Raw genomic sequence first — 24,615 nt, 5'->3', positions numbered from 1 at the left:
CTATTGTCCAGATAAAGGAAATAGCCCCACCCATTTTGAGGTGGGAGAAGGTACATTCATAATTGGTAGAGTTAACTTCTACAAATTATAGGCAGTTTCTAACTCTATGATGAATTTGATGGGATTCTCACAACACATTAGCTCATTAGTGCTGGAATCAGAACCTCACAGACTTTTAACAGATATAGAGCTGTGCCCTCCAATATGGTAGCCATTAGCCAGGTGTGACTATTTAAATTTAAATTAATTCAAATAAAATTAAATGAAAAATTCAGTTACCAGGCACACTGGCCACATTTCAAGTGTTCAATAGCCACTCGTGGCTAGTGAGCATATTATTGGACAGTGAAGATACAGAACATTTCCATCATCACATAATAATAAGTATTATTATGGGCAAAATAAATCATATAAAATACTGAATAATAGAAACACAGGGTTTTTAAATTTTTATTTATTTATTTATTTGACAGACAGAGATCTAGAAACCATTTTCAACAATGACTTCAGAGGCATATAACATAGGGAAAAGACTAAGACTCTCTCTGTCTCTCTCTCTCTCACACCCCCCCACACATTTACCCTAGACCATACCACTGCCCACTTTGACCCTCTCCCATAATTCATGGGCCAGCATTCCGTGACAGCTGACATTTTAATGCCTTTTGGGATTTATGAAATATAAAGAGAACCTAGAGAGGCATGCACTTATGTCAAAAACAGACACAAAAGTGCTGTTCTGAGTTGCACGGTTACACATGAGTCTTTACGGTGAATATTTTATCATATGCACACAACCGTTCTCATCTTTTGTCACCTAAACTCTTGTACAGCCTTCTGAAAAGAAAGGTTCAAAAATAACACCGGTTTTAGCTCAAGTCTGAAGATGCCCTTGGTATTCTTTTTTTTTTTTTTTTAAAGATTTTATTTATTTATTTGTCAGAGAGAGCAAGCACAGGCAGACAGAATGGCAGGCAGAGGCAGAGGGAGAAGCAGGCTCCCTGATGAGCAAGGAGCCCAATGCGGGACTCGATCCCAGGACGCTGGGATCATGACCTGAGCCAAAGGCAGCTGCTTAACCAACTGAGCCACCCAGGCGTCCCTGCCCTTGGTATTCTTACGTGTTAACATTTAGCTTTAGGAATTGAAACCTTTACTAAGCACTGTTGGGAGTTTAGCACCATTATCATACAAACCTGCTGGTATTGCGGTTTTCTCCCTTAATGACTGGGAAGTCTCAGAATGAGTCCTGGACAGGGAGTCTGAGACCTACAGCTTTGGCAACTCTGCCACTCACTAGCGATGTGACTGGTTAAGCCAGTGGATCAATCTGAACCTCAGTTCCCTCATTTACAAAATGGATTTAATAAAACCCATTCATTCATTCCATACCTCAACACCTTACTGTGTGCTAGGAAGTAGGAACAGGAGACATGATAATGAGTCAAGCAGGCGTCCCTGCACTCTCATCGTAATTTGATCCAGCTCAAGGGGTAACTTAGAGACTCTGAAGAATTAACATATTCAATCCTTCTCCAACTGTCTGTTGCTCAATTTGAAGGGCCACCACTTACCCTTGTCCCTGGCAGGGCTGGGGTTGGGGGGAAGATGTACTGCTTTATTCTCCTCTACTATTAGGGGTGATTTGGTAGGAAGCTCAGAAAATGCTGGAAGAACTTGGAAAGCTGCAAACTCCCTTGAAAACAAAAGGAAGAGGTGGAGGCCAGGGTCCTGGTGGCAGTAGAGAATGGATACGTCCTTTGGTAGCTCTCTTCAGGGCAGGCATTTCTGACAAAAGGAGCTTTATTGGTCCTCATTATCTGCATTAATTGACTTAGTTCTTTCATTTAAAGTGCGCCTATAATTTCATAATCTATTAAAAGTGCAGTTATGGGAGTTATAAATAAGTAGAATGGATAGGGTGTGCTGTTTAATTCTTATTCCTCAAAGATCTTCAATTAGTTATTGGTGCCCCTGAAAACCAACCCACTAGAGGACTCCAAACCTGTCAAAAGTCTAAATCAAAGATGCAAAAGGGAGGTAAACAAGGAAAGGCCGATATGCAAGGAATGACTCAGTGGTATCTCACATAGCAGCCAAGTGGACAGTAGGGAAGGGCCAGAGCTGGACCTTAGGAACACCTGAAACCAGTGTCTTCAGCACAGTCAGGAAACTTTCTCCAAGTTTTGTCTCTCCTTTTATTTGTTAGCATCACTCTTCTTTCTTATTTAGGACAAATTATCTCCATGTGGCAAGATACAGGATCATTGCCAACTTCTGAGTTTTCTGCTTATAGCCTAGCTACTGGAGATAGAATGCCCAAACTTCCTGGTTACACATGGCAAAAGATCCCAGAGAAGGGCTCTGATTGGCCCAGTTCAGATGAGGTGTCCACTTCTGGGCCAATCAGCTCTGGCCAGGGCAGAGCTGGAGGGCTCCCATGGAAGTCATCTAGCTGGATTGTTGGAACAAATGTTAGCAACGTGAAGAGGTAAGAAAGTACCGTAAGTTATGTAGAGGAGAGGAAATCCTCAGTATGCCTGCACAGAAAATCCATAATCACAAAAGCTTACATTTATTGAGTGCTCATTGTGTGCTGCAGACTATTTTAAGGGCCAGATAAGGTTTAACTCGCTTAATCCTTATAATAACAATAGAGTTTCTTTTTCATCCCCATGTTACAGATCAGAAAACTGATGAAAGGAGGCACAGAGAGGTTGCAAAGCTTGCCCAAGGGCACACAGCCTGTAAATGGCAGGTAGGATTCAAACCTAGGCAGTCTGGTTTCAGACTCCATATTCCTACCTATACTGTTCAGCATTATATTGTCTGTCTTATAACCTGTACTCTAACTCATATTATGAAATAGCAGGGCTTGATTATGAAGATGGTCAAATCTAGAGTCTGGACTTTTTACTCTGTAGGCAATGAGGTGCCATCACGGTGTCTGAGCAGCAGTGACACAATCAGGTTTCTCCCGAGGAAGATTGAACCATCCACAGGATGTGGTATGGATTGAGGTGGGGGTGACAGTAACAGAAGCAAGCAGACGGAAGGCAAAAAGAGTGGTTGAGGCCCTGGGAGTCACTGCAGAGGTTGTGAGAAAGCTCACAAGAGCTACGCTTGCCTGGGAAGGATGTGAGTGACAGATAGATGGGAGACCGGAAGTACAGACAGCAGTCTGCCGACTAAAAGGACAGACACCAAAGGACTCTGATGTGCTAAACTATTGGCCATCACCCAAACACGGACATGTTTGAAAAAGGTGGAACTATTAGGAATAATGCTGTGATGACAGGGACGAGTTGGAACTAAGGAGGCTGAGGCATATGGCCACCTAGTTAAACATGACCAGCAGTGAAGGCCCAGAAAGCTGCTTTAAAAAAGACTCCCATGACTGCTCTCTCTCATCCTTCCCCGCCCAACATGTTGTCCACTTCTTCCATCACTCTCCTGCTGTTACATCCTTGGCTTTCTCTGCCTGGCCCCTCCCAACATGTCGAATCCATCCCATCCCACCCTGGGTCACAAGGCTGGCTCGAGGTCTTCCATCTAGACCATGAGTAGACCGTGTGCTGACCAGCAATCCCTCTATCCACCCCTAGCCAGCGCTCCTGTCCTCCCCCTAGAGGGCCTCCCCAACACCTTGTTCATGCCCCTCCACTTTTAAGAAGTTTGTTCTTTTATCATTCAAAGTTCGTCCCCTTTGGGGTCTAAACAGATCCCTCTGTTTGGGAGACTGTTCCACCCAAACCCCCCATGACCAGTTTCTCCTTGCTACCAGGGTCCGCTCTTCCCATTGATGGCCCTCCCTGAAACCCCAGTCTAAAAAGTGTCACCTGGTCACGCTTCAACATATCTTTCCTTAATTTTCGTCATATCACTTACTTGCACCTGTTTCCTTATTAACTTTTATCTTTCCCAGTTGAATGAGAAATCTGTGAAGACAAGAACGTTGTCTATTTTGTTCCCTACAGTGTCTCCAGCATCTGAAACAGTTGTTGGTACCTTATAAGTCCTCAATAAATATCTACTAAAGGGAAGAATAGGAAACAGATGAAATTTGCAGCATCTGAGGTTACTTCTAAGTGGAACGTCTATGACTCTACAATTTCAGGAACAATACATCTGGGACCAATAATGTTTTGCAAATAACATTCAATTGAGATTTTGAAAATCTGCACATCATTTGCTACTCATCTCATTTTAACAGTGAAAAAAACCTGAAGCCTAGAAAAATTAAGGGGTTGCAGGTCCAGGGGTACATCTTAAGAAAGCCAACTGTTAAAATAAAATTATTTGTAGTCCCTTGAGTTTCTAGTCCATCTCCTAACAAACCAGGTCAATCTTTCCCTCAGGCAAAAGAAAATATACAGCAATAAACAATTTGTTCATATCAGTACTTCTTATCAAGGTAAAAAAATGCCTCATAACTGGGCATTCCTTCGAGCCTTCTTTCTTAAAGGAACTACCTAACATGAGACTATGCATTTCCTTAAAAAACAAAATGGAACAAAAGAGCTAGAATTCAGAATCCCGGAGCTGCTGAGGTTGACAACCCCAGTTTTATACTTGGTGATACCGGTGACCCTGGAATTACAGGCTTGGGGCAAAGAACCTTAAGGGCTTATTAAGACTCCTAAGAATGTTCTGGAAAACGAGTTTTAGAGTCTTCATGGAACTCAAATCTCAGCACCACAGTTAAATGATTGAGGCAAAAGAACGTAAGTTTAAAGAACTTTAACCAAGAGCAGATGTTTCCCTTCACACCACACTGCTTTAACATCCAGTATTTGCGATTTTCTCCCCTGCGCCAGTCCCTGATTTACATAGGCCTCCAAAACATTGATGAAAGGCACTTGAACAAAATGTTGAGATGGTGTGGTTGGATCAGTGCTATCTTAGTTTTACCTCTTGGTTTTTTAAAAAAACAAAATAAAACAAAACAACCTTTTCTATTCCCATGACTTCAGACCAACAAAAATATAACATGGTCCTAATGGCATTTGAAACCGCCATGGTAAACAGAGCAATTAAACTAAGTACTTGGGGATGGTTTTCATTACAATGTGCTAAAGAAATGAATGTTTTATTGTTCCTTTGTAAATACCCTGGAGAACCCCGGACAGTTCTTCTGGAAGATGGAAATGATTTGAGGGAGTTTCAGATCTCATGAAGATATGTGATCTCTTTGAGTAACAAACAGGATTTATTTTGGGGGGAGGGCTTTGCATTCACTACCATTGAGAATTACACTTAAAGATTATTTTTAATGTCCAATAACCCTTATATTCAATACTCAATTCTACTTTTTGCTTTCCTTTTTATTTTTATGTATTCCATATTTGCCCTAGCATGGTCTCAAAGTTCTCTCCCCGTAGAATGAACTGTAAATGAACACAGCATGTTCAAATTCATGTATGTGGCGGATTGTATGTTCCAAAGATGGCCACAACAGGATTTCACGTTCCAAAAGGTCTGCTAGAACCGTGTCACTCCCTAACCAAAAAGCAGAGTCTATGTCCTTCTACTTGAACCAGTATGAGCTTCTGTGATGGTTTTGACCAATGAGTAAGGCAAAGTAAGGTGAGGCCTTGTCATAAAAGTTCAATGAACGTCCACCTTGTGCTCCTGGGATGCTTGCTCTTAGGACCTAGCCATCATGTTTTGACGAATCTCAAGAGCCTTGGAGAGGCCTGTAGCCAGCAACAATTTGTCAGCCATGTGAGGACGTCAACTTGAAGATGGGTCCCCCAGCCACGTGAAGCTGCCCCAGGTTACACCACGTGGAACAAAGATTAATTATCTCTGACAAACGCTGCACAAGTTGTAGATTTGTGAGCAAAACAGGATAGTTCATTACATGGCAACAGACCTCTTAAAATACAGCAGTCCTCACTAACTCATACCCCTGGGAAGATACCAGACTATAGCCATTTCAAGTCAAACCCACATCTTTTTTAACAGATGCAGCTAGCAGCGCTCTCAAATATGCAGAAATGTAAACAAGGATAACATGAATACTTCCAAGAAGTGGGCCTTGAGGGATACGCTCACATCGAAAGGTAAGAAGGGTTTGTAATTAGCGTCACAGTTTGTGATGATGCATTCAAACTGCTGCGATGAGCGGGTACTCAGAGGTAAGCACTGCCTCTGCAGCGTGCCTTCCATTATTAATCGGCTGCGCAAACCTGTAGACAAGCATGAGCTCGGTTCTTGTTTATCACAAGTTACAAATGTGCAGAATGTGAATTAATGATGACATTTTACTATTCAAGAATGACACAGAATAATGCCCACATTCCCAGGCACCATCAGAGTCAGGAGGGGTTGTGAAGACCTCTGCTAAGCATGAGGCTCAGGGAAAAAAATTCGTCTGTGTTATTCTTCAGGTGTCCTAAAGAGAATCTTCCATTGCCCTCTGGGGAGGGTCTCAGAAGGTAGTCAGAGGAGCAGCTGTGTCTCTCATTCAAAACGGGAAGTCACTGAAAGGAAGTTTCTACACCAACTGAATGATAAAGAGTTCCATCAAAAGCTAACCTTATTTCTGTCAGGAATGTATTTAAACATTTTTTTTTAAAGTTTCTCCATCTTTTCAGGTATTTTCTTTTGACTTCTACTCCCTGTGTCCTCCATACACCAACCTTTTCCTCTCTGAAGATGCTTTCTTTATAAAACCTTCTCTGTCTTCTGCTCCATAATATCCTTATCACCCCATCAATAACACCCTTATTGCCTCCACCGATAACATCCCCATCTCTGCTGCCAATAACAACCGCTTTTAAAGAAAACGTGGTATATGTAAACGATGGACAACCATTAACAAGAAGGAAATCCTACCATTTGCAACAACATGGGTGGACCTGGAGGGCGTGATGCTAAGTGAAATAAGTCAGGCACGAGACGACAAATACTGTAGGATAGAACTTATCCGTGAAATCTAAAAAAGGCAAACTCACAGAAACAGAGTAAAATATGGCAGTAACCAGGGGCTGGGGGTGGGACAGGAGAAACAGGGAACTGGGGGTCAAAGGGTACAAATTTACAATTATAAGATTAATATGTTCTGGGAATGTAATGCCCACCGTGATGACTTTTGTTAACAATACCGTACACACTGCATAATGGAAATTTGGTAAAAGAATAGAGGTTAACGTTCGCACCATAAAAAAAAGGTAACTATGGATATGTTAATTAACCTTAATGTAGCAATGACTTTACAATATGTAGGTATATACAATCATCATGTACACTTTAAATTTACACAGTGTTATTTGTCCCATATCACAATAAAGCTGGGGAAAAAAATAAGATTCCCCACTACTCCTACCAATATACCATTCCTATCATCCTCACCAATAATACCGTTACTACCCCAAACAATAACATCCCTAATATCCCATCTGATTACGTGCCTACTACCCATCCTCTCCAGCTACCTTTCCAATATGCAGGAATAATTCTATAAGGCTAACAGAATGAATATGTAGATTAGGAAGTAATTAATTAGATGGGAAACTTTGGTTTGATCCATTTTCTCTGACTGCTTAGGCTAGATGTATAATAGCTGGTTATTAGACTACTTGGATCTTTTGTCCAAACATACATATCCTTGTGTTCCTTTTACAGATCACAGCACCACCCACATCATGATAATCTATCTTAGTTTTTAGTTCTGTAAGCACTTAGGTCAGAAGTGATCCAACAAGTGAATCATTTAAAGTTTTGATTTTCCTCACAACATGTTTTTTTCAATTGGAGTCTCAGACCTCAATGCCAACTTCTAACCTTAAAAAAAGAAAGAAATGTGCAAAAATATTATATTAAACCCTTATATAATTATATTATATTATAAGTACTTGTAATATTTTATAATATATATTATATTATATTATATTTTAAATACTTACAATATAAAAATCTTATATTAAACCCTTATATTAAACTCCAGTCGCAGTTGTTAGTTAAGGGGGAAAGACAAAAACAGTTATCACTCAGCAAACATTGATTTACTGGATGGAGAGCACAGGGAATACTAAAATAAACCCGTCTGGTATCCAAATCCAGCATGCCACCATCATAAACCATAATAAATTAGTCAAATAAACCTCTTTGATGAGGCTAGACTGACCACAGAATCACAGAATATTAGAGATTACCAATGTGCAAAAGCCTCATTTTACAGGGAAGAAACAAAGAATTCAAAAGTGTTGTGCCTTGCTTAAGTCCCAAGTTTCCCTTACCGGAATCAGGAGAAAATTCTGGAATTGGACTTTTAAAATTCCAGAGTTCTGCTTGAGGAGGCAAGTCAGTTTCAGTAAATGAATACTCTGTGTCCAAATGCTCTCCCCCACCTTTCCCCACAAGCCTGTTCAAAACCACCGATTGGTAATCCTGTCACATTGGTTCTCAAAAACCCTCAGAAAGATTCCACATAATCTCAAGCAATCCAAGTGAAACCTTCCAGTTTCCGGTGAAGATACAAGAGGCAGCCTAACTGCTTGGCAAGATAAACTCCGCTTCTCAGAGGAGCACCCCACCCTCCGCATGCCGTGGGGCCGCTCCAGATTCCCACATTCATTGTCTGTGCTGGATCCCACACAAATCTGGCAGACAGGAGGTCTCACTGAGTGGGGACGTTCGCCACCTCTGAACAACGCAGACGGGGAAGTTCAACCTGTGCTGCGAACCCGACGTGTGTTCACTGACGGTGCATAATTAGCACTCAAAACATGTTCCGTCTCATAAAGAAAGAAAGATAGAGAGATAGATGCATGCATGCCACTTTGGAAACTTTCCTGGTGATAACAGCAATTTCCATATTTGTAAACGTGTCTGCTGAGAAGCACGGAGTAGAAACGGGTGACAGGAGGACCTTCACAAGTCACTTCCAGAAAGGGTTATACTCAACAGGTTTCGAACACCCTGAACACTGGGAAAAGTTACTGCAAGTTACAGGGAAAAAGAAAAATGTATGAACGTCTGTCTCCTTTATCTTCACTGCATTACCTCTGAAAGCATCTTTCTACACAATTCTGATACCGCACAAGCCTCGGAAACCCACCAGCTCTCGCTCTTTCATTCCATAAATATTCCCCCCACATCTGCTGTAGGACCTACACTCTTCTTGGCATGGAAACAAGAGACAAGAAACAATAAACATAATAACCAAGTGAAGAGAGTAAAATAGCTCTGGGAGGCAAAAAGAGCTATAGGGGAGAGAGATGGAGAGAGAAGAGTAAAGGGAATCAGGAGGCTGGGGAGTGAAGAGGCATTAGGTGCTCTTTTTAAAAAAAATGGTGGGCAGGGTGGGTGGGCTCACTGAGAAGTGAACTTGAGCAGAGATCTGAAGGAGGTTAAGAAGTCAGATATATAGGGGGGGTAAAGTCCATACAAATGATCTCTCCTGACAAAAGTTAAAATAGCATTCACTAATGGCAATATGATGACCCCCCCCACCCCAGCCCCCACGCTGTAAGCTGAAACAGCCCCATACCCATACCCAGTCCCACGCTGATCTCCTGGCTACACTCTGGGTTTTACCCCATAAATGTTATTTCTCAGGAAAGAGGGAATGCATTACTTCACACATTGCAAGACTTTTTACAAAGTCTCTCACAATACAAGGGCTCCCTGCCACTTTATTTTGAACAACAAAATGCTTACTAGGGAAAACACATTAATCAAAACTGGTTTGAGAACTTAATTAAAGTCATCTGATGGACTTAATTTTTTAGGAGGGAAACACATCTAACAAAAATTTAAAATAATTCCTGTGGCATGAAACAACCTTTTCGGGGGCTGCAGCATGCCTGTTTCTCAAAGACGGCATTTAAAAAAGCAGTGTACAAATTCTATACACAAAAGAGCAAACTACCAGCACCCTGATGGGACTCATAGAGTGTTGACTGTTGAGCAAAAAAGGCCATTTACAAGAGATTCCACTTATATAAAGTTCAAAACCAGGCGAAGCTAACCTTTGGTGTTGGAAATTACACAGGCTGTCTCTGGGGAGGAGGTGGGGGGAAGTGACGGGAGTGGCCAGAAGAGGGCTTTGGGCTATTCCATTTCTTGACTTGGTTGCTGGTTACCCAGGTGCATTCATTTTGTGCACCTCACTGAGCTGTACACTTAGGATTGATGCATTCTCCTGTATTTACCTTATCTTTAATAGAAAGTTTTTTAAAAGGGCAATGCAGAGTAAGGGGTTACATTATGGAGATTTCTCATTCACCGCTGAGCTGGATAAGAAAAAAAAAAACAACTATCCTAGCGTTAAACGAATGAGTTTTTTTTACTTAGAGCTTCTAGTGATGGCATCACTCATGAATCTTTAAAGTGCTGGATTCCAAACAACTTGGATGAAAGTAAATATGATGAGCTTGAAACCTTATTTTAGATGCCCCAAAAAGTCACTCTGGTGATGATAAAGACGCTGAAGGCAAAGATGCATGAAAAGAGTAGGAATAAAAATGTTTCATGAAATGTAAACATGGGGAGAAAAGTATTATTTCCAAATGGTTGTATTTTATATGTCTAAAAAAGGGCAGGCACAACTAAATTAATACTTAATATTATAAACAAAAATTTAAAAGGCTGTAAAGTTGCTCCAAACTGTGTTCTGGATCTTTCCATGGGGAAAGTTTTCCTCTCTTATCCAATATACGCTATGTACTGATACTGTTCCTTGCTTCTTGTGGCCAACAAGACTCAACCACAATTTTTTTTGTGTCAACTAGAAAACACGGAGAACTGAAACTGCTTAAAAGAAATGAACCCCACAGAACTATGCTGTCCATGATAGCAACCACTAGCCATCAGTGGCTATCAAGGACTTATAATGTGGGCAAAGCAATGAAGGAGCTGAATTTTTCACGTTATTGAATTTTAATTAATTTCAACTTAAATTTTAAAAATGAAGCAGTAGAAAATAATTCTTTTTCTGTTAAACACAACCTTATTTTGTAGGATATTTCACTTTAACTGTTGGAAAAGTAACATCCAAGTTGAGATGTGATACAAGTGTAAAATATATACCAGAGTTCAAAGATTTCATTTGAAAAAAATATATAAAGTATCTCATTACAGGTTGAAAACATAGTATTCTGGTTATGTTTTATATATATATATATATATATATATATATATATATATATATAATAAAGCATAGTACTAAACATAGCTAAATAAAACATAATACTAAAATTAATTTCACCCTTGTTTTTACCTTTTTAACATGTCTACCAGCAAATTTTAAATTACATGGGTGGCTGAAATTATATTTCTATTGGAGAGCACTGCCAAGGAATAAAATGCCACTTTTGATTAGCAACTACAAGGGAGAGATAAAAGAATGAGAAATCAAAGCTGGAAAAACCAATATATTTGAAGATCTGATTAACAACTATGGTGGAGTGCAGGGTGGGGCGGGGGGGAGAAAGAAGAAAAGGGGAAATGTGCCCAAGAAACCAGTGCTTCTTTTAAAGGCCCGTGGTCAGATAAGCACGAACGGACCCAGACAGCAGGGCAAATGCTATCTATGATTCCACAGCTGTCAACAAATCCAATGACCTAGTTTTTGCTGACTACGTGTTAGAAGATTGCCATGTATGTTATTAAAAAGCAAGAAGAATGACAGAGGCGCTGAGCACATGTCTTTCTAGAGTGACAAAAGAGAGGAGGGAGTTTTAAATTGCTCTGCTCCAGATTTTCCCTTCATTAGAGGTTTGGGGGAGGGTTAGGAACCACCAAGTGTCTGTCTGGGCATAAAAACTTGTTTTAGCAGAACAGAGAAAGTGCAATAAAGTCTTTCACGCTTGTGAGCAATGGCCATTGTGTGCAGCTGGGAGACACTAGGATCCCACTGTAAAAAGAGAAGAGACTGACCCCTCTGCTGCTAACCACCTGTGATTGTCCCTGGTGGGGACAGAAATAGGTGTCTGGGAAAGAGGAGAGGCAAGGGGAGAGTTCTTAAGTTATACCTGAGAAATGCCGAGGTAAGGTAAATCAGCAGCTTTCTTACTGAAGACCTTTTCAGAACCTTGACTCTTTTGAGGAGCATCATGACCCTTTCCAAGAGGATTTACAACATGTGTGTTCCCCAAACACGTGGACTACAGCACCCTTTTTGCTGAGGAGCACTGCAGGAAGGGCACATTTTCAAGAAGCACTGGCTTAAGAGGAAGAAACTCCAGATCTATAGCTCTTTGGGGCTTTACCCTCAGCCCCAAAGGAACATCACTGTCTGCTACAAGCAGAGTTTGGAGGCGCTGGGAACTAGAACGTGGTGGTCATCCCAGCGCAGCCAGCACCAGACTCCTTCCGATGCCGACCCGACTTCAATAGCTGTGAGAGCGAGGTACATCTCAAGTGGGGCCACAGCTGTGTCCTGGAGAAGCACACATCTTCCTCAGGTTCAGCACCTCACAGGCTGGCCTACAGCCAACCAAGCATCTGGCTCCTCCTTAAAACCCTTAAAACTAGAGAAAGTTGTATGCGCCCTGGCATCAACAGCCTTCTCCCCACAAGTGGGGATGGAAGAGATATCAGCCTCCCACTGGGCCAAACGCGACCCAGGAGGGTGGGAAGGCATCCTGAGAAGTCTGACACCCAGGCTGAATTTCTCCTTAGAATAAAACATTCATGGGCACCTATTAGCCACCTCTCTTTTGACATATCTTCTCTTTTCCCTCTAGTCTTTTGTCTGCTCCACTAGCCCCTAGAATGTTATTTGATTCCTTGGTTTTAGGGCAATTTCTCTGCGAAGACCACAAAGGAATGCAGGACTGACAGCCACAGGCTGCCCACACAACCAATTATAGGCTGCTTTCTGTTCTAGACCATCTAAATGCCATTTTAGGAATCCCCAGCTAATTCTGTTTCTGATTTAACCTACAAGTGTGCTTATTATTATTATTTCATGCACTATGTGTTGCAAAAGCTAAAAATTACATATAATTGCAATGCTTCACACATGAGCAAGTTCTAATCCCCTTGTTGGGTGTTAAAATTCAGTTGCTTAATAAAAAATTACATTAAGGAGAACAATGAAGATAATTCAGCAAGCCCATGGAAAGGAAGAACATCTTAAATTTAAAAGTGAAAAAAAAAAAAACAAACCAACCCACCCCACAAGACCAGAAATCTCAGAACCAGGAAGAACACAGGAACATACACGAGTTCTATGGGGTAAAGGACAGTGGTTTTTAAGCATAATGCAAAGACATTTTGGAACAGGCCTTGTGAAATGCGTGCTGGAAAGGGAGAAGCCACCAAACCACGTTCCACAGAGGTGGCCAATGACCTCACGACCACACCACCTTTCTGATTTGTAGTCTTGGTGCACGAACAGGGTTGACAACCCTCCCTTGCTGAGATACCATCAACCTCTATCACCCTCTCTGTTCCAGTTTCCCTCAGACCTCTTAGTGACTTCCTTTCTGCCTCTTTTCTCTGCATGGCAGTCAGTGCTGGAATTCCCCAGGGCTCAGCATTCTTCCTTCTTCAGTGATTTCATCCATGATCAAGTTTCAATTAGCATTTTCCAGCTGGTGTCCCAGCCCAGATGGCTGCTGTGAGCTCCTGCACTGGAGAAATAAGGCCCTGGTCCATAGTCCTCCTAATCTCAGCAAAGGCTCCTGTCCATTCACTTGCACAGGCCAAACCTGCTCCTCTCCACCATACCCTGTTACCCAATCCAATTTTGTACTATTCTCTTACTCTGCTGAGTTCCTTGGCTCCATAGTTCTCAAGTCAAACCTCCTCTCCACACCTTCACTCCAGCTGTAAGCAAAGCTACAATCTCCAATCGTCTACACAGAGATACTCCAACAGTGTCCTAACTCCACCTACTCCTGCCTCCAATCCAGTCCTCACATCTCTTCCCAAAGTATCTATCTGGTATCATTCTTTAGCTCCTCCTTAAAACCCTCCAGTGACTTTCCATTGCATTTGGGGTAAGACCCAAATCCTGAGCCCAGAGGGGAGTCCTAGCTACCTCCCCAGCCTCATTGAGCAGCACTTACCCTCCTTTCTCTGCGGTCAAATCACAATGGCCTCCTTCCTGTTCCTTGCACCAAACGTGCTCCCTCCCACCTTGTGGCCTCTGTCCAAGCTATTCCCTAACCACTAGCCCCGACTCTCCCTGCTTACCCTCCCTTAGATTGCAGTGCAAACACCACTTCTTCGTACAAAGAAGACTGTAGCCTGGGTCAGTGTCTCTCACCATGTTCTGCTCTGGAGCATTACCCATTTGTGATTATGCCTCCATCAGGAGACCTGCTCCGTGTCTGTGTCCTCAGCTACACTGTAAGCTTCATGTGACTAGGGACATTACCTGCACTGGCTCACTAAGGAATCCCTGGACGCCCCCACATAGGGGTCCTCAATGATCTGTTCAAAAGAGCATGAATGCATTTTGGCCCACTGCTGCCGGATCTTGGATTCATGCAGAGAGAGACAATGAAGATGAAGAATTTGTCCTGTTTTTTTTGGGGAGTGATCTAGACAAACATACAGCTCCCTCCCTCCCCTCAGGCTCAGATTAACTTCAACTAAGTTCCCTGGATAGAACAGGAAGGTCTCAAGTCAAAGAAAATAGCAAGGGGACAGAGGATCAAGAGGGGCTGGGGCAGGAAAGGCACTTGATAAGAAAACAGAGGCCTCCAGGCAGCAGGACTTATATTTTCTCTCCACTCTGAGCATCTAAGCCTATGAGGGTCTGCCTACCACCTCCCCAAGCCTGAGGACTGGGCGTCCAGTCCCATCAGCAGCTGATGCCCAGTCTCTGGGCTCACCCAACCTGGGCCTGACTCCACCTTTAACTCACCTCTGACTTTAACTTTCTCCTCTCTACTGGTAGCTTTTAGCTCCCACTGACAGCAAACAAAACTTCCTCCACCTATATCCTGAGCCACCACTTCCTTTCTCTCTTTCCAAACTCATAGGCTCTTAAACCCATGGAGGGAGGCCATCTTTACTGTTAAAAACTGCTCTCGCAAGATTAACCAATAGCTTCTGGTGGCCAAACCTGGTGGGTCACCCAACCAGTGGGTGCTGACTCGACCTCTTTCCTTTTGTACTATTCTCTTACCCCAGATTCTGTGACATCATGTTCTTCCTTTTTTCCCCTTACTTCAGAGAAGTTCTTTCTTTTTCTCCTTCTCTGGGTCCTCCCCAGTACTCTAGCCATAATGCTCTCCTCTCTCCCCTCTGCAAGCACAATTGTTCTCAGGTCATGACTCCATCCAAGGCTTTGCCACCTCAACCAGTGGCTATTCAACGTGTGGTTCTCAGCTCACTGCTGCTCCACCAACTTTCTGTTAACAATCCATGACCAGATAGGTGCATGAAGTCACAGTGAGCATGTAGACACTCTTCTGGCTCTTCAACACTGACACCATATTTTAATTGTATTTTCCGAAGTATCACTTCTTAACGGACTAGGAAAAAAAAAAAAACAAATCAAAGAAACAAAGAAACTAGTCCTTCACCACAGATAATTTGAGAAACACTGACCTAGCTCTTACAGTTTTAAACTTTCCGATTAGCTTATGGTGAAAAACCCAGGGACTTCACAGTAAGAAAATAAAAATGTTATCAACTTCTCTAAAGTTGCTGTAGAGCAAGTTTAGCCAACCAAAATACAGCTGGCTTGGTATTTCCACTAGGCAACAGTGAGTGGATGCTGAGTGGTGGTTGCCCCTCTGAGATGGGCCTGTGCCACCCAGATGACCACCTGAACCTCCTTCCCTCTGTCATCACCTGCCACTGCCTACCGATCCTGTGGGCCTCTGTGTCTGCACCTCATATGACACCAGCTCCATTCCTAGAGTCCTCCTGAAGTCCAGCCCAACAACCACAATTGTCTTCTAGAATGTTCCCTTGGGTGTACTACCAGTTCTTTAGTCCTAACAAGTCCATCACCAACCTCGTTACCTTTCTGATTCCTCATGCTGTGTGTTCCCCATCCTCACAAGTGACTCTACCTCACACTTCAGTCACCTGAGTGTCATTTTAGGGTCCTCCCTCCCCTTTTTTGAAACAATCTTAATGATTCTTCCTCTGCATTTCTCTTTTAATTTGTTCATTCCCTTGACAAATATTTATTAAGTTCTGGAGACCAAAACAAACAGGATAGCCCTCTCCTCCAGCAATGCCTCACTTGTCACCCCAGCCTCTTTCCCCCCCCCCACCCAGTTCTGTCTTCCACTCTGAGGACATGATCATTTACACGCCATTCTGCCTTCACTCCACCCCTGCTCCTGACAGATTCACCTTTTTAAAATGGCACAATTTGCTTGGCTTGGGGGTAGGTGGGGGTATAGGGATGTAAGGGAAACCTTCTAAATGTATTTCTCCTATCTTGCACTAATTGAAATTAAACTCTCTGCACCACACTTGTAGAAACGAGGCCCTAATGCTCAGCAATCAGACAGAAAGCAAATGATGAGTCATTTATATACTACAGGCAAAGTTTCGTAATCCTGAGGATTTAGGATATTCTATTTCATTAAAAGAAGCCGCTTAGATTTCAAAGATCTGTCGAGTTCTTTTCTTACAGTCAAGACTTAAGCAGCACCATTTGGTTTTTGAAAGGACAACGCATCTAGTTTAATCCAAGCTACTGAGTTTCTGACCGTGAGTTAGCCCCCATAGGACAAGGCAGGGGTCAGCTTCGTCATCCCTCAACTGCCTACATTCCAATGTTTCTGGGGTCCAGCGTTAGACCTAGTTCTAAGATGATCGTGTGGGTCACTGCTCCCCGTTCCATCATAAAGGAGTGTGAACCAAGGGGCAGAGCCCAGAGCTGAGAGCTTGAAGGCAAAGACCCTGATGTCTTACCTGGACAATGGCTGGGAGTGTGGCTCTCTCTGATGGGCAGCAAGGCCTAGAGACCCAAGCTCTAAATCTGTCTCCATGTACCGGACCCAGTTACACCTGTCCGCCTCCCATGCGGTCTCTCCTCCAACTGGGACAGCCCCCCTCAATCCCTGAGCACCACACAAAGAGGCAACATGGCCCAATGGTCACAAACGTGGCCTCTGGCTCACACAAGCTGGCTTCAGACCTTAGTTCTGCCTTTCAGAGTTGTAACTGGGCAAACTGCACAGCTTTTCTGTGCCTCAGTTTCTCTACCTATAAAACGGGGCTAAGCCTTCAGAGGGGATGAGATGGGGGTTAAGACTATAGTGTTTGGCACACAGAGAAATTCCCTCGGTGCAGTGAAATCCCATTTAAAATTCAAATAAACCTATAGATACATAAATATGGGTCAGCAGCATATAATACAGCCAGAGAGCCCAATATTTTCCTTCCCTTTTCTCCTCCCCCTCCTCCCTGCCCCCTTGTCAGTCCTCCTCTTCCCCCTCCCCCTCCTCTGTATTCTGCTGCAGGGGCTCCAGCCAGTTCCTCCATCTTTGTAGTAAACCCTGCCTGCTGTACCCCTCCTGAGCTGCCTTGAGTAGGGCTCTGTTTCAAGTCATCAAAAGAACCCTGCCCAGAACAGGCTTCCTCTTCCCTTTGTTCATCCCAAACTGCAGCCCAACAGAACTTGACTCTCAGCCTTGAGCTTTCATTCCACACTCCTATCTTTACCAAGAACAATACAGTCAGCCTCACCCCTCACTTTTCAGGGCCCTCACTCTATACCACACCTCTCTAAAACCTTCCCCACTTGGCCACAGAGCCTTTCTCTCCAACCGAGTCCCACTGCCATCCACTGCTGGCTCTCCTGTAGAAAGACCTTCCCTGGGCTGCATCCTTGAACAGTCCCAGCACCTGGGCAAAGCCCTCCTCCTCTCAGAGCTCTTTCCTCCTGCCTAGAAGGGAGACACCACTGCCAGTCAGGCCTCTTGACCAAAATTAGTTGAAACACAAACCAGAAAATGTGTGCAACTCTGAGATCTTCAAAGGGCTTTCCAAACATTTGAGCACTTTCCCAAGAAGCTCCAAAGAACATAAAGGAATTCGAAGATGAACATGTAAGCCCTTTATATGACATCATTCTGTCTCTTTACAATTTCCTTGGGAACTCTGAAGAACAGGAAATTCCAAGGGGCCCCACAAATCCACCAGCCACATGAGACAGGCTCCAGAAGTACTTGGTGACCAAATCTTTGTCTCATAGGAGCAAAGGCGGCCCCTCGGCTCTCCAAGAGCCTCGAGACTCTTTGTCCCTGGAGCATTCGGTTCCAGGACTTGGAACATACAGTCTCTCTGAGTCTACCCATAAATCTGCCTTTTAAATGTTTTGTCATCCATAATAAATAATTTACAGAAAGGGCTGGTTGGATGGAGCACAGCAGGAAACAAGAGGGGAAAAACAAAAAGCGGTAGCCCAGATTTAATTTGAGCAGCTAAAGTGTGCAGAAAAATCATCAGACCACACTGAAAGGAACAGTCATCTTGATATAATTCCCTTCGCCCTCTGCAGAAAATCATGATGGAGAGGGCCTGAAAATTACCGCACCTTCAGCTAATTTTACATGACACAGATACAGATGATTTTATTTTTCCTAATTGTGGAAAATAATGAAATCGCCTTTCCCTCCTGCCATCCATGTTCTCTATCCAAAAGTTCTGCTAATTTGAAACATTCGGTGGAAAAATAATAGCGGGCCCTTGTTCTTAAGAAAAAAAAAATCTAATCACTTTGAATTTAATTCTAATATGCAGAGAATATGAGCTTATCCTGTGTGATGGTACAATGACAAAATGAGTTAATTACCATCTCATCATAAGATGGATCTGCTTGTCATAGGAACAGGAGCCATTATTTCACACAAAATAATGACCCAGATAAAAAGTAATGACTTTAAGCTGTAGCCGCCGGTGGCTCAGCTTCATCCTGGCCTAAGTGAATGGCAATTAACAAGTGTCACCACTCTCTCTATATACAAATAGGGACCAGGATATTCATTAAATATTTACTGAAAAGACACAAGTGGTTTTTGGTATTTTTCTTCCCAGGGAGCTCCCAGGGTCTTCTACCTGTGTGATGACAGAAAAATTTACACATGTGTGAATTCTGCCATCAGCTGGAATAGGCTGTTGATCTCACAGAGGGACATTCGGTTCCCCTCTGCTCTTTGCACGCAGAAGTGGTGCCTTCTCCAGAAATCTTGTCTAATAACAGAGAAGAGGAGCAGAGGGAAGGAGGCCCAGACCCATTGGCTGGATCCTTCCAAGGTCCGGCCCTCGGCCACACTGGACAGGAAGGGACAATGGCGGGACGATCGCAACACCCCGAGCCATTGGCGGGAAACCTTACCTGCGCCTGCTGACCATGACCATGAACCAATCCTCTATTTAAAGGAATGGAGATGAGAGATGCTGGGATACACAGAAGAAGACCAACTGTGGGTTAGAAATCTCCTAGTGTGGAAGTTGTCTAGTCTGTCTGGACCCAATGCTTGTTGTTTGAAACCCAGGGGCACTGTAGGAGCAGGATGTCACCAGTGGGCTTTTTAAAGTATATAATTTTCAAAGTGTTAAAAACATAATTCTTACAGAAGTACAGAATGAGCTAATTAAATGAACTATTAGATACTGATGTGCACACATGTGTGTTCACACACACACACACACACACACACACACACAATGTCTACCTGCACTATAAACACTACACACACCAGTATCTGGGTCAGGCTGCTTTCTCCTTAAGACCTGATACAGGCACAGTGTAATGGGACAGTCATGCCAGTGATCTGGTTTGTTTAAGACAAAAACACCAAGTCATATGGGTTTTTGTTAGTTTTTTTTTTTTTAAGATTTATTCATTTATTCATGAGACAGAGAGCGAGAACACTCAGGTGCAGGGGGAGGGACAGAGGGAGAGAATCCCAAGCAGGTTCTCCACAGAGCAAGGAGCCAACACAGGGCTCAATCTCATGATGCATGATATCATGACCTGAGCTGAAATCAAGAGTTGGCTGCTCTCTGACTGAACCACCCAGGCACCCCTCAAATCATATGTTTTTAAAAGAGCACACTTGATTGTATGGACAAAGTCTCATGTGCCCACCTTACCCACTTACCCCTTAAATATTCTAAGCATCTCACTCTTGATTACAAGCCTATTTCTAAAATGATTTTTTTCCCAGTACTCAGATCATGGGGTAAGTTCCACCTTTAATATATCACTACCCAAGTTTATTAGAGCATTTTATCTGCATCACCAGAAAAGAGGGCCCTTTTTATGTAGACACCTACGTGACTTATACAAATACTTGTATTGTCCGGCTTATGCATGTGTGAACAAAAAAATGCCTTGCTGCCCATTTCTTTTTTTTAATTAATTATTTTTATTAACATATAATGTATTATTAGCCCCAGAGGTACAGGTATGTGAATCATCAGGCTTACACACTTCACAGCACTCACCATAGCACATACCCTCCCAATGTCCATAACCCAACCACTCTCTCCATACTCCCCTCCCCCCAGCAACCCTCAGTTTGTTTTGTGAGATTAAGACTCTCTTATTCTCTTATGGTTTGTCTCCCTCCTGATCCCATCTTGTTTCATTTTTTCCTTCCCTATTCCCCAACACCACCCCCCCCACCATTTCTTAAGTAATGATCTGAATTCCACTAGAGCAGAAAGAGTCTCCATCATCCCAGTAAAATGATCAGGAATGTTGACCCAGTCTCCTGGTCTTAGTCCCCAACCATACATGGGGGCTGGGGGTTATTCCTAAGGACTTGTTGAGCCTGAACACTCAATCAACGTTGAAGGCAAGTGGACAGGAAGAGAACAACAACAAAAGAGTCACCGGGTGTTTAAAGAAACAATCTATTATTTCACTCTTCTGAACAGCAAACCACTCCCCCCACCCCCTGGCATTTACAGCAGAATCCAGGCCCCTACCCCCACCCCTTGCACTCCCTTACTTCCCCAAAGCTTCTCTGATCTTTTGATTCCCCTCAGTTGCTCCTGCACCAGGCCCTCACACATGCTGCTCCCTCTGTTTGGAGGTCTCCCCAGCCTTTCCTGTGCAGCCCCATCACCAGGGGACCCCTACCCATCCTTTCTGTCTTGGCACGAGGGACCTCCCCGACAGCCAGGCCACGTGGTATCTGCTGCCCTTCCGCCCTGCTGCCTCCTCCCGGGTCTGCCTTCTAGGTATGAGGACATGAGGTCAGGGAACACAGGCGTTTCATCCTCTGTGTCCAAGCACCAAGGGGGAAAGGACTAGTTCTGGCCCAAAGCTGATGGCCAACACTATTCATTAATGAGTTCACTAATGGACAGACTGGATCTCAAACAAAGCATCATCCCCTCTCTGGGATAGGGAACTGTCAATTACTGTGGAAGGGTGGGTGAGAGAGAACAAGGAAAGCATTAAGGAATGAACTTAGCCCCGGTTTGGGCAAGGACATTCCTTCAGCCGTATATTTTGTATTGAAACACAAGTGAACCCTGCAGTGAGGCAGGAAACCTCATAGGGCATGAAGAGAAGTTCAAAACCAGACACATTACTGGGCAGAGAATGATTCTCCTGCAACTAGGCAATTTTCTCCGGTATAACTGTATGCCAGTGGCCGCAGGACTCCAGGGTGCTCTCGCACTAGAAAGAAACGTGGCTCATGGCAATGAAGACGCACAGGACAAGCAGAAGGTGGGATTTGGGCGGGGGGGGGGGTGTCATACCACCTTGAAGGTTTGAAGGGAGTCTGAGTAGTAGGCCCAGGCCTATCAGCCATTAGTGCCAATCCAGCCTTAAAAGACAAGGTCCAGGATCCTGCCTGCCTGGGAAGGGGGAAGCTACCTTGTTTCTGAGTCATCTTCAGCCTGAGCCATGTGTGTACGGAATGGGGGGTTGCACCCCCGTGGGGCTGCTCAAAGACCCAGGTCCAAGGAGTCCCTGGCTCCTACCCCAGCCTGTGGAGTATGGCCGAACTGCCCTAAGCCAGCCTCCACCAGCTGGCACTGCAAACCTGGTCAGTTGTCCCGACCATAGGGCTCACCTTCTTAATGAACTCTGGGATGAGTTTCTGGCCTGTCAGGTGGTCTAAGGAGGAACAGCAATCTAATTCCAAGATGTAGCGTTCATTGTGAAGATCACTTTTCTGAGATCTGAAGAGAGGAAAAAAACACATAAAGATTTTGCACTATATATATATGTGTATATATCATATATTTATGATATATACATATATATATTCATATATATATATATATGAATTGTTGGGTATTCAATGAAACCCCAAAATCTTTTCTGAAAGTAACTGTTGAAAAGCACTGCTGAAAAATAATTTATAATAAAACTCAAATTTTATATACATATATACATATATATATATATATATATATATATATATATATATATATTTTACTTAATTATACACATCATGGAAAGACCTATACATACTATCAAGGAAAACACACCATTATAGAAATTTAGGACAGTATAGCTTATCCATTAAACAACACGCACATACTCCCATAATGTTTATTTCTCATGGGTTAATATCTGACAAGGCATAGACAAAGAGACACACCAAACCACTAACAGCACCTACCTCTGGGGGATGGAGATGGTCTGCATGGGAGCTGGATCTAGGGGTGGTAGGGTAACTGAAAGCGACTTTAGCTATATCCCTATTTTTTTTTCCCTTTTTCTGAAAAGAATATATTCTAATAGCACTTAGGAAATTAGAATTAATTTAAAGAGACTTTTAAAAGGTTCAACCCTTACAGAAGGCAATCTGGCAAAATCCATCAAATTAAAGATACATTAAAGAAAAAATATAAGGCAACTGAAGTCCTGGGGAAAGAGTGGGTATAAAGGTCATTTGTGGCAAACAGCTGCAGGGTTCTGGTTGGTGCAGAGCCGGCCAGCATGGCCCAGCCATGTCCCCACACAGGTGGCGCAGCTGCTTCCCTCTTTCCCACCATGTCCTCATGTATATGATGGGACACTCTGTGCATTCAGGAGAGCCAGTAGGAAGTGATCACCAGAAGAAACTCCCACCACTTCATGCCGTTCCTTTGAGGGACTCCTACATGACGCTTATGCGGGCATGAGGAACTCCTGAAAGCCACAAGAGTATCAGAAATGGAAGGTGATTCCTTGGCCCACCCAGCCAGGCATAAGGCAAGAGGAAATGGATTGCTGCTAAGTGTATGCACAGTGTGCATGCTCTCTCTCTGGCTAGCCGGTCACGGGGATTGGGACTGAGGGACCAGGATTCTGGGCTCTATCCGGGGTTTCCAGCACAAGCACAGCCACACCCCACTGGCCAAGGGATGAGCAGGGCTCTCTCGGCCCACTTATGAGGAGCTCTACCAAAGAAAGGCCCATGCCAGCCCCTGTAAGAGCAGGTGTGGCCAGAAAATTCTTAAAGTGGGCGCTTTCACACCGAACTCATACACATGTATCCTACCAAATAAGTGGTTTCTGAATATGCATATTTGCTATATTTTAAAAATGAATTTCTAAGATTCTTATATATCATTAAAAGCAACTTACATTACCATTAACCCTCTGGGTATGATTTATGTGAAATTTGAAAGTGAAAAAAATTTAAAGAGGATTTGGTTTTTCCCAGGTGTGCAACTGTGATTGGGTAAGCAAACGTCAATAGTGTATCTTGATTTTATTTTTCCTCCTAATTCATCCTTTCAGGAGTAGGGATTGAGGCACATACTTTCGAAACATAAAAGGATAAATGGATTCCAAACTGGTCAAACTGGAATAAACTAACACCAAAAGAAGAAACCAGTTCTGTGCCTGAGCCTTCTTGCATTAAAATTTGTCAGACTAGACACTAGCTCTCGTTTTTTCCTCACATTCTCATCCCCTACCACCCCCACACAAAACACATATTAAGAGGAACTAAAGCAGAAAATTTTAGAGTTTTCAAAGACTTGGTCATGACATGCTGTCATGGGTGTTTGTGAGGTCTCAAACGACGAAGACAGGCGTGGGAGAAGGTGTTCTAAGATATGAAATCCCAGCTTCTCTGTCACATGAAGACAAATGTCAGACCGTGAGAGGTTATTTATAAACACCCACTGAGATTTTAAATGAGTAGCTTGAAAACCAGTGATCATTTTAAATAAGTCGACACCATATCCACTAAGTAAAACACTCGTAAAGTGAATGGAGTCTGCCTTTAAGCAACTTACAACCCAGGTTCATAAGAAATAATCTTTGGTACAGGATCTAGTAACTACCACCTTTGGTGCTAGAACAAGAAGTACTACAGGAAGGAAGGCATCTCTGGTTCATTTCATCAGCTAATTTACTCAGTTACATTTGAGCTGAAAGGAGCACAAAATATCTACAAAAATAAGCATTACTACAAATTTTCTAGATGAAACATGAAAAACCACATCTTGACCTATAGTCTTGGCAAAGCAAATCCAATACCTGCTGAAGGAATAGATGAGCAACTAATCAGTCTTCCCTTGCCTTTAGGAATTAGCTCCACAATTTAGCAATAGTAAATATGGCTGCTGTGGTGAACACACCCAAGGTGACCCTTCCTCCCAATATTCTCCTCCTGTTGGTGTTCATGACGTACAAACCCTCCTCCTGAATGAGGGTAGGACTTGCACTTCACTTCTAACCCATCAGAATACGGCAAAGAGGGTGGGCTGTCACTC

The 24,615-nt window shown here is 43.2% G+C and overlaps 1 protein-coding gene across 1 annotated transcript in view; it reads right to left on the bottom strand.

The window, feature by feature from the left end:
* LOC111154956 (raftlin, lipid raft linker 1) overlaps nucleotides 1–24,615 on the bottom strand; it is a 192,721-nt gene that overhangs the window by 67,063 nt on the left and 101,043 nt on the right. Inside the window, exon 4 of the mRNA XM_022514919.1 lies at nucleotides 21,972–22,080. Coding sequence (XP_022370627.1) covers nucleotides 21,972–22,080 — 109 coding nt within the window. The remainder of the gene's footprint in view (nucleotides 1–21,971; nucleotides 22,081–24,615) is intronic.

Source organism: Enhydra lutris, unplaced genomic scaffold, assembly GCF_002288905.1.
Source record: "Enhydra lutris kenyoni isolate GAN:26980312 unplaced genomic scaffold, ASM228890v2 scaffoldscaffold39, whole genome shotgun sequence".
NCBI lineage: Eukaryota > Metazoa > Chordata > Mammalia > Carnivora > Mustelidae > Enhydra > Enhydra lutris.
This window is presented reverse-complemented; position numbering and strand designations above follow the sequence as displayed.